Raw genomic sequence first — 11,396 nt, forward strand, 5'->3', positions numbered from 1 at the left:
TAGGGAGTCTACAATAAATCCGAACGACGCAATTAATTTACTTCCCACTGCAAAGACTTTATATACAGCATTATGCCTTTACCTCAGGTAAGTTTTTGAAAACTTATCCTTAGTTTTTGTAGTTTTCATTATTGTAAATCAGTTGTATCATATTTTAAACCAATACTACATAAACATTAGTTTTTACGTGTCAAATATTAGCCGCCTCCGATGACTACATTTTGTCGTCTGCCACACAGTACGCCGCGCGCGTGGTATGCGTCTATGCATACAATGCAACTGTGCTAGTCACCTATGCGAACTCTGGTGGAATCAGCAAAAATTGTTTTTCGTTTTTATGCCAAGTCAGTAAGACTTAGCTTTCTCCCAAGGGGCATGACCGATCACCGACGCGGGTAGTACTGTGGCGTACAGCAGCGTTAGAGTAGACTCGTACTCCATAGCTTAGTTGGCAATGGCCCCAGTGCCGAACGTTCGATGTTCGGAAGCTGAATTTAGGTGGGCCACCGGAATTCAAACTTTTACTTTTTTGAAGACATGTTTTTATCGATATCTCGCGATCTGCGCGTAGTCGCCACGTCAAATATCGACCGTTGGTATTAAAAAAATGTGCTTTAAAAATGTTACCAAATAGGAGTGCCACTTTAAGCGCTAACGCTAATATGTTGTGTATAAAATGTCATTATGTTGTAGGTAAACTTTAATATATTAAGGGCAAACGTTAGCATGTTGTGTATAAAACGTGTATATGTTGTGGGCAAACTTCTATATATTTAGGGCAAACGTAAATATGATGTATATAAAACGTTTATATGTTGTGGGTGAAATTTAATACATGAAGCGCAAAAACATAAGCTTAGGCAAAAAAAAGAAATGTTTCTGGTCAGGCCTTTCTTTAAAAAATGGTGCGGCGACGCGAATTTTTTTTTATTTTTTTCCCCTCAAGGGAGGGAGGAGGGTCAGTTTTAAGCTTATAGTTTTATCAATATAGTCACATATATACATAGATGTATGAAGCCCACCACCAGTGTCCAGTGACCCTAAACTTGATTTATAGCTAGCTGAAGCTGTACGTAGTTCGCCTCCGGCCACAAAACATGAAAAAAAGGGTGAGGCGCTGTTTTTCAAGTGGCGCGCGCTAACCCAGAAACATTTTTTTGGGGCCTTATTTTGTAGGTAAACTTTAATATATTAAGCGCAATCGTTTATGTGTTGTGTTAAAACGTTTATATGTTGTACTAAACTTTAATATATGAAGCGCAAACGTTAATATGATGTCTATGAAATGTTAATATGTATATGCGCTCACTCGTTTATGTATATGCCCAAACACGTTTATATATATATGACCAAGTGCTATGTAATTGTTGCGCGGTGGCGCTGTTTCAGAAAGAAGGAGATTCACAATGGCGCGGCGGCTTGTACGGACGGTCTCCTTGCAGAGATAGAGAGAAGTGGGCTTACAAAAATTTGCATAAGTTTAAAAGCGCAGCTCAGCACATCTTGTACCTAGACAAGTGATTGATCATACACATAAACATGTGAGCGTATAAATGTCTTATACACAACATATTAAGGTTACAAGTAATACATTAAAGTTTATCCAAAACATATCGACATTTTATACACAACATATTATTGTTTGCACTTAATACATCAAAGTTTACCTACAACATATACACATTTTATACACAACATGTTAAGGTTTGTGCTTAATATATTAAACATATAACAACATATAAACGTTATGTAGAAAACATATATGCGTTTGCGTACAATATATGAAAGTTTGGCAATTTAGATGTCCAGCGTGCAATGCAGCAAATTTTGGACTCGATGGCGAGTTCAACTTGAACTTAGACATTCGAGAGAAACGCACGGGACTAGTTTCATGCATTAGTTTTGTCTGTCTGCAGTGCCAGAGATCGGCAACTTTGAAACTTCAAATTCATGCGGGCATTTTTATGAAGCAAATCGCCGATTCCACTCGCTATGACAAGCATTGGAGGTCAAAAAAGGCAAGCGTTTTCTGGCAAACATGAACATGGCCCCACCACAATGCGAGACCGCTTGGAATCGACACATATAGAAAATACGTAAAGCAACAAAATCTGTAGCAGAAAAAAAGCATGCAGACTGCAGCAGTCGAGGCCCGTGGATTTTACAACACAAACCAACATCTTGCTGAAGGGGACACTATTGATGTAACTGTTTCCTGTGATGGAACATGGCAACCGAGAGGCTTCAGTAGTACAGTAGCAAGAACGGTGTTGCAACTTGCCTAAGTGTTGCCGGCAAAGGCAGCAAAGTTATCGATACAGAGGTGAAAACTAATTACTGCAATGCATGTTCAAATCAAAAATCCAAGCTTGATGATAGACGCTTTGCACAGTGGCATCAACAACGGACGATGTAGCCAAAACCACGATGGTTCAGCTGGTTCTGTGGAACCTGAAGGTATGAAAGCCATCTTTCATCGATCAGTTCACAGAAAGATGCGGTACACTGGTTACCTTGGAGATGGTGATAGCAAATCCTATGCAGCTGTCAACGCAGAAAAACCATATGTGGAAATAAAAAAATTAGAATGCTGTGGACATGTACAGAAACGAATGGGACGGAGATTGATGGACAAAATGTCTAGTCTAAAGAACACTGCATATACTGAGAATGGAAAGACATATAAGGGTATTGGTGGCAAACAGAGACTTACACAGAAAGATATCAATAAGATTCAGGGTCACTATGGTGCTGCCATCCGTAACATCCCTGGAAATATAAATGCCATGAAAAAAATATCTGGGCAATTTACAAACATAGAAATAGAGACCATAGAGATTCTGGGCTCTGGTGTCCTTCACGAAGGGGAGGGGATGCAAACAAAAATGCATTTCCCAAATTTGTCTGTGAGGCAATAAAACCTGTGTTTACAGAACTCTCAAAAACAGGTCTTCTTCAAAAATGTGTTCATGGGGGCACTCAGAATACTAATGAATCATATCACAGTCTAATTTGGGAGAGGTGTCCCAAAGAAACTTTTGTGGGAAGAGATAGACTAGAATTGTCTGTTGCTGATGCCACTATTGTCTATAGTGATGGTGAGCAAGACCAGCTTCCTATTTTTCCAAGATTGGGCTTCTCTACAGGGTACTACTGTGACACAGCTCTGTCACAGCTTGACAGACATAGAGTTATGAGGGGTACATAGGGGAGAGTTTAAACCATTGCTGCTAGACAAAGGAGAGCAAACATCGCGGCTGAACAACGTCTTGATGCAGATTACCTGGTTGCGTTTTCTAAATTTGCATGCACTGGCGATGGGTGTGTCACAGGCCTGCCACGCTATTGTTTCATTGGTGGAAATGGAATTAAATTTGATAATGATATACCCAGAACTCTGCCATTTCAACTTTATTAGACTTTCAGTGAATATAAGCAAAGCAGTAATATAACGTTGATCATTGGTGGTGTCAGAACAGCTACAATAATTAGCATCCTAGCAGTGTTCCCTGTCATATTGTCAGATTATTGAGTGCTGTAATTAGCAGGACACTTTTATGTTTGGGGATAAATTTGATGTTGCCACCTTAACAATACCAGTGTGATATTTCTAAGAAGACAACATTGTTTCAACATAAACGCGTCTTGCTTATTGCACAACAATCTCAGTCTATGCCATAGGATTGCATTGCTGTGTACGGTTCCAGCAAGTTAGCTCTCCCAGTAGCAAATACAGTAAATTACAAACACACACAATAAAAACAGAACGAATCTAGTCTCCATTGTTTAATGAAACCGTCTGTCACTTTAGTCACGTTATTTACAAAAAAATTGTATAGGTTAAAATGCGCTATTTGTAGGCTTCTGACGACAACATTTTACATGTGCATTTTAAAACCAATTTCTGAGAAACGTGATAATTAGCTCACGTGTTCACACACGTGAGCTTGTGTCGCAGCGATGTCTGTCTGTCTGTCTGTCTGTCTGTCTGTCTGTGTTCGATATCTTAAAAACGGCTCATCAGATCAGAATCACATCTGGTACATAGATTCAGTTTGCAAATGGCAAGAACTATTGAGTTTTTGGTGGGTGTAGCGTTCTTACTTTTTGCTCAATTGCATAATTAATGATTTTAGAAAGAGCAGATATGCATTGAGAATGACTGTACACAATTTGATGAGATTTGCTACAAATATTGATCCCACCAAGGTAAATCAGCCGTGAAAGGTTTTAAGGGGTGACATGAAAGATAGTTGCTTATTTGCATATTGAATGAACTTTTATAATTCGGGATATATAACTATATTAACCTGATCAAAATTGACAAAACTTGGTATTTGTATTGAAGATACTATGACTTAACATATTGAAAATCATTAAGCATTTTATGTTAAGCCAATTCCTAATTTGCATATTTAATGAACTTTTCTAATTAGGGATATATATCTGAATTGACTAGACCAAAGTTGACAAAACTTGGTATGTATATTGAAGTTACTATGATACAACATTCATGAAAGTCATTAAGCATTTTTACTTAAGCCAATTCCTAATTTGCATTTGTAATGAACTTTCCTAATTAGGGATATATATCTTAATTGACTTAAACAAAGTTGAGGAATCTTGCTACATGTATTGCAGTTACTATGATACAACATACGTGAAAGGCATTGATCATTTTTACATCAGCCAATTCCTTATTTGCATATTTAATGAAATTTCCTTATTAGGGATATTTATCTGAATTAACCAGACCAAAGTTGACGAAACTTGCTATATATATAGATATTATGATACAACATTATTGTTGTATCAAATCACAAATCACCGTAGTTGAAGCGACGATTAGGAATTTGTTTATTTTGAATTGTCTATCCTAATGAATATTTTTTATCCCCAAAACTACTTCTAGAACTCTTTACAGTATGCCCTTACCCCTTTATATGGCGAAGCCTTTTCGTGCATATGTTTGAGAATCACAGGACGTTGTTTATACATCATCATCGTCGTCGTCGATGACAGAAAAAGAGGCTTGGCTTAAAAAGACCAAATCTTGTAAATGCCAAACTATGCCAAACTCTAAGGCAGAAACAAACCGGGTGCAAAAGACCGAGAACTTGAATTTTGTTGGCGTCAGCGAATCACCGGAAATTCTTCCGCTTGTTCGGGTATCTTTCAAAAATCTCTGTGAAACTGGGATAGATGCTGATTCTCTCGTGCAATATTGGCTAGATTTCCACATTTCTTAATCAAACACCCATGTCTATTTCATTGTTATGTATGTGTTACGTATTCAGGAAACATGGGTCGTTGGAAAATGAAGGTATTCGCTGCATTGAGTGGATTATATACGCTGCTTGTTATCCTTGATGGCTGGACCTCTGATTGCTCTTGTCAAAAACCAGAGCAATCAACAGACGAAGAAAGAGAAATTACGTAAGTGTAAGCATTCAATCATTACTCCTTGAGCTGCCAGTGGAGAGCACACAAAAGTGGCTGCCTGACAGGAGTTTTTTTCAATTGCTTTTGGATAAAATCTAATGAGACTGGCTGGCAATTTATTTTATGACGTAGATATTCATGTCCGAATGCATGACGCATTCATGCAGGATATAGTGCACTTCAAGTTTCCCAGCTCTTTAGATTCATTTTAAACATAATCCCTGTCACACAAATGAAATTAATTTGCATCATTGTCATTTGCGATAAAAATGTGTCCGATTCCCATTTGAATTTACAGATTGACATATCATGAATTCAACATATGTATAGAAGAATGATGCTATTAATACGTTGTTTAAAGCATTATATCACTTTTGGTTTTATGACCACACTCTACATCTTCTCGCTTTGGATTTGATGTTGTTGTATGCTTTCTGTATATTACAAATTGTTCGAGTATTTAATTTTTTGAGTTCACATGTTGGTTACAATATTTTTCTGGATCGATGTTTGGGCTTCATTTTGATTTGCTCTCGACACTATCAAATATATTTGCCCACTGTCGCCGACCTAAAATATGTCTTAATCAATGTTATTTAAACTCGGTATGAGGACAATGTAGTATGATATACCTATATTCCGCAGAAATCTTATTATTTATCCTGAATTATCGCAAAAAGTTTGTCATATGAATTCTTCAGCCTATCATAGACTTCCAATCTTAGGCTTTTCCTAAGTCATACAAGGAAAGGAGTTATTGTGCTGAAAACTTAGCAGTGGTTTAACTCAACATAAACATTTATACAGAAAGAAGGAAAATTACATTGCTGAGGAGACTCGCCCGTTTGATGTTATGATATAACCCCTCAAGGCGTATTTTTGTTAGTATGCAGCCTTTCTGCACATAAGAAGTTAATGTGCATAACATCAGTTGCTTTATCAGTGTTTATAAATACAGTCGAATTTACAGTAAGTTTACGTACATAGCCGAATCAATATTTTGACTCCTTTGTAATTTATTTGACTAGCAATTTCTGTTCTGTTTTGGCGGCTTGGAAATGAAGTATTTCATCACGGCTACTCTCTGAGAGCATTCTGCGCAAACATTAAGATGCAAAATATTTTGTTTGGTGTAAAGATTTGTCCAATAAGATATGATAGCAAGGGTGAGATTACCACCTGCTTTGTACCCTCGGACACCTGCTTACTAATGATAGCCTCGCCTTTATCTCGGGCATCGCCGACATTACCGGAACGATCACCACTAATCGGATGGGCAACAATTCGTGCCGTTGCCCACTCTATCTTGTGTTCTATTTCGACAATATAATAGCATAGTTTCGCAGTTTTTGACACACGAGCATGAAAGAGAAGTTTACAATTCAAACGTCTATGATATGATGTAGGGCTCGTTGATGTTGGTGTTGCCAGAATTTAGTACCTAAGCGGCGCCCCATGTGCATATATCAGTGTCAGTGTGATCATCTTACAATACGCAATTATAGGAACCCGTTTCCTATTGCATGCTTTAATATTTTAAAACCGTTTGTACTGGAAAAGTAATGACGAGTGTAATGTTGGTTGCCTGGTACATATGCAAAGCTGAGGAACCAGCATGCAATGTTAACATCTTCATTCTCTTAATCCAACTATTACAGAGAAAATGAAATCCCAACAGCAGAATGGCAAGGACTTACAGCCAATTATACCTTTCAACACCAAGAGGAAGTAACAGATACTCCCATGGGAGTCTGTCAGCCGATCAACAAGTTCATTTTCGTCAAAACCGAAAAGACAGGAGGCAGTACACTTACAAGTCTTCTATTCAGATATGGGCTAAAGAACAACCTCGTTGCAGCTTTGGACCCAGAAGGATGGTTCACTATAAAGTACAATAAATCCTCTGGAAGCTATGCTATAGTGCACTACAACTGCACTAATTTTCTAGGTTACGATTTCATAGCCAACCACATCATGTACAATCGTGCTGCGATGGAAAACATCATTAAAGATGCAACATACATAACCATACTTAGATCACCATATACTCACATTAGATCTAGATTTTTCTTCTTTCAGGGTTACAAACCTTCACAAAATTCAACAACAAAATCAGAATCTTTCTTGGCTTATCTCAAATCCAAGAAGCACAATTTTGATGAAAATGGGTTCGTATCTCAGGATCCAAAATCTTTGTCACACAGATTAGGAATACTCAAGTCTGAACGTGAACTTCTAATGGACTCCATTAACAAAATCGACCAGGAATTCGATCTTGTCATGTTAACTGAGTATCTCGACGAGTCCTTGATCTTGCTGAGAAAATTAATGTGCTGGGACTTCGAGGACATCTTGTACTACTCTCAACAGGTTAACAAAACTCAGCTTTCGACAGTTACAAATGCAATGAAAAATATTATCGACAAATTATCAACAGTAGACATTAAGCTGTACGATCACTTCAACATGACGTTCTAGTAAAGGGTGAGAAAATATGACGGTAACTTTGAAGCTGATTTGACTAAGTTCCGCAAGTTGAAGAGTAATGTTACTGAAAAGTATGAGACTGAGAGAAAGACCGACTTCTGTAACTTGTTCATCATGGATGATTATCCTATTACCGAAGTGACGTATGAAAGATAACTAGAATGGATGTGTACCGACACATAACCTGCAAGGCAATGTATCATTTGAAACACGTAGAAGTGCATTCATAATAATCTGATTAATAAATCTAAAGCGCAGGTCAAAACAGAACGATGCAAATATGAAGGAAAATTGATTTGTGTCACATTAGCTTAAGTGCCAGCATAATATGATAATACCATCTGCAGCTATATAATATTTTCATCCTTATTTTTTTACAGTGAATGCGACCGTCTGTAACCATTTCTAACATATGTTCTTGTATTTTTAGTACTATCGTGATTTATTTGATCAAAGCTGGTCATGGAGTATTGTAAATAATACAGCTTACTTCTCAGAGATCATAAAAATGTTAAATTTACTGTATTGCACATTTACGCAACCTTCCCTTGCACGCAATGACAAATAATGCCAAATCAATTCCTCTAGCATAGTACATATCTACATGTATACAATTGAGAATGCAGTGCCTATAAGAAATGTAATCATCTTTTTTACTTTCTATATCTTTGATAAGATTAATTATTCTATCGCCTGTGTCATGATTTTTCATATTGTTACTTTGTTTGTCTGTTTTTGTTTTTTTTGATTAACTTTCTTATTTGTTTGTTTGTAGTGCTTTTCTCCACTTAAGAGGGAAGTTGTGTATTATTTTTCAATATAGCAATGTTAAGTGACGTGATGCGAAGTGAAGTGAAGTGAAGTCGAATCAAGTCAAATCAACGTATTGTTTACAAACTTAATGTGGCGTTGCACAAAACACACTTTTTTCCATCGAAGATGACATGCAAACTCCATCATTACGTCTATTTTAAGAAGACGGATTTAGTTTCGAAACCAATTGAAAGCCACTTTCTGTCGTAATTTCCGACCCCTCAGTAAAGATATGATAACAGTGATATTGCATGCCTTCCTAGTAGTTTAGTCGACATTTATCATATCTTCGACGTGTCTCTGAGATTATCGAACTATTTCAATGCCTCTTATTTAAAATTTGAAGAGACTGCTTAAACTTGGCTGGACCGTTGAACAAGCGAGCGTACTTGAAGGTCATCAATTTACCTGAAATCAGGAAATTCGCATTACGACACCTGTGTGTTTTCCTTCAATTGTCATCAACATCATTTTGAAAAAACCTTGCCATTCGAACTTCCGATCGCAAGGACTTCCCCACTTTCTGCATGCTGTGCCTTACTGTGACACTTTGGCAACTTGACATGTTGTGAACAACTATATACCATGTGCACCAGAGAAGCCTTGACTAACTTCTTTTTTCTTCAAAATTTACAATTGTCTATACAAGAGGAAATGTCTTTAAGAAATCATCTTACAAAAATGGAGTATGCATTTCATACATATACTTCTTATCAACACAATAAGTATGCCAAATTTTGAGCTTTTTCAGATGATTTTTGTACATTTTAAACAAGTATGAACATAAAACGTAATTCACAATATGGTGATTTTTATTGCTTATGTTTTTGATAGGAAGGTGTTAACACTGTTGGGTTTTTCCTCTGACAAACTTAGCATACAAAGTTGCAATGTTTATTTGCCCATTTTACAGTAAATTATTGTATTTTACTCTAGAAATGTTTCGTGTATTTTTAGAATAAAATAATTTTACTGGATATCAATGTTCTGTAATGTTATTTCAAGGCTTGAACACCCCCTGAACGCCCAAAATTAAAGGTGTTCAACAAGCGCGCAACATGTGTTCTAGTCTTTAACACACTTATCGTTGAACGGCGTCCATGCGTTCAAAAAGTGTTACAGTCCTTTGAACACGTAAAAGCGTTCAATTTTTTGAACACATTTCCTGTGCAACGTGTGTTCAGATATGGAACCCCATGGTGTTCAATATAATGTCTGATGAACACGTAGCGTTCAAAATCTGCACACATGTGTTCAAAAATTGAACGTTGGTTGAACACGTAGTGTTAAATTTCTGAACGTCTAGAGGCGTTCAAAAAGTGTTACAAAAAGGCGTTTAATTGGTGTTCTATCCTTGAACACTTAACTTTACAGTGCACACAGACGAATTACAGGGGTTATTGGCATTTTGATAATTCTCTTCTTAATGATCAGCATTTTGTCACTCAAGCCAAGACTTTCATTTCTGAATTTGTTTTACTGTCATAACGGGTCTGCTAATCTACATTTTATTTGGGATACTTTTAAGTGTACTTTTAGGGGACATTATATAAAATTTAGCTCAATAAGACACAAAAAGTATAAAGAAAAATCAAAGTGTCTCATAAAGGAGATTAATGAATTACAGAATATTACTGATTCAAATAATCAAGTTGCAGCCGATACTCATCATCAACTGTTTTACAACTTTACTGCTGTATTCCATACTGAATATCTACATACATCACCTCAACATATCTTGAAAATTATCATGTTTAAGCTTTCATCCATCGCCAACGTACCCTAGTATAGTTTTTATATTATTCGTAGGGGTCCCTGGTCCTTTAAACAAAGTTCCGTTGACCCTCTCTATTTTACTACTCTAAACTTTCTTTCTCTTATGAAAGGAATAATTATTCACGATATGTAAATCGATGGGAAGATCGAACTGTTCCACACAAGACACCCTATGTAAAAATAGTCCCATCTTAAACAGGCTGCGCATTGATATATTTCACTGTAATTAGACTTCTTTTCCTAGCCTTCGCTACACTCGCAACACTTTAATACGTAGCGAGGGGGTAGTCTATAAAAAGTTTGCACCTCGGATCTTGCAGTGTATACAACTGTTAACAAAATAGGCAGAACTTTAGAAAGAAGCGCCGTCCTCACGATTGTGCCAAAGCAAGGTACATGTCTTTAGGAGAACGTCCTACAAAGTATTTCCTTACCTTTGTTCATAAAAATTATTCCCGTAAAAATATGGCTTGGTGTTGTTTGAGCCAAATGAGGTTTTGAATGAAGAAGTTGCATTTTGTAACAATTTGTATTCATTTGAAAATACTCCGCCTCCTCTCAATCATTATTATTGTCGTATTTTCTTCCCTGCAAACTATGATTATCTTTTGAGCACCTCGAAACAAAGAACATGTGAAGGTTTAATTACCGCCAATGAATTGTGGCAGGCAATGCTTTTCCTGCCGGCAAATTTCCAGGTTTAGATGGTATTTCGGTTGAAGTTTATAGACTTTCTTTCCACAGTTATGTACCCCTATGCTTCAGAGTTTCAATTATTCTTATGAACTTTTATCTGCTATACCATCTGCCCGGAGGAAGATGATCACAAGATCAAATTCTTCAAAGTTATTGGTTTGTAAACCAAACCTTCTAAATGA

The 11,396-nt window shown here is 36.8% G+C and overlaps 1 protein-coding gene across 2 annotated transcripts in view; it reads left to right on the forward strand.

Moving 5' to 3' along the window:
* Nucleotides 1-9,719, forward strand: part of LOC139147304 (glycoprotein-N-acetylgalactosamine 3-beta-galactosyltransferase 1-like) — a 33,849-nt gene extending 24,130 nt beyond the window's left edge. Inside the window, exons 3-4 of one of the 2 annotated variants that reach the window (XR_011555698.1) lie at nucleotides 5,298-5,436; nucleotides 7,101-9,719. Coding sequence is in view for 1 of the 2 variants with exons in the window: in XM_070718354.1 (XP_070574455.1) it covers nucleotides 7,101-7,109 (9 nt within the window). In the remaining variant the exon portion in view is untranslated. The remainder of the gene's footprint in view (nucleotides 1-5,297; nucleotides 5,437-7,100) is intronic. The other variant, XM_070718354.1, reaches the window with a different exon arrangement.
* The last annotated feature ends 1,677 nt before the right edge of the window (nucleotides 9,720-11,396 follow it).

Source organism: Ptychodera flava, chromosome 13, assembly GCF_041260155.1.
Source record: "Ptychodera flava strain L36383 chromosome 13, AS_Pfla_20210202, whole genome shotgun sequence".
Classification (NCBI taxonomy): Eukaryota; Metazoa; Hemichordata; class Enteropneusta; family Ptychoderidae; genus Ptychodera; species Ptychodera flava.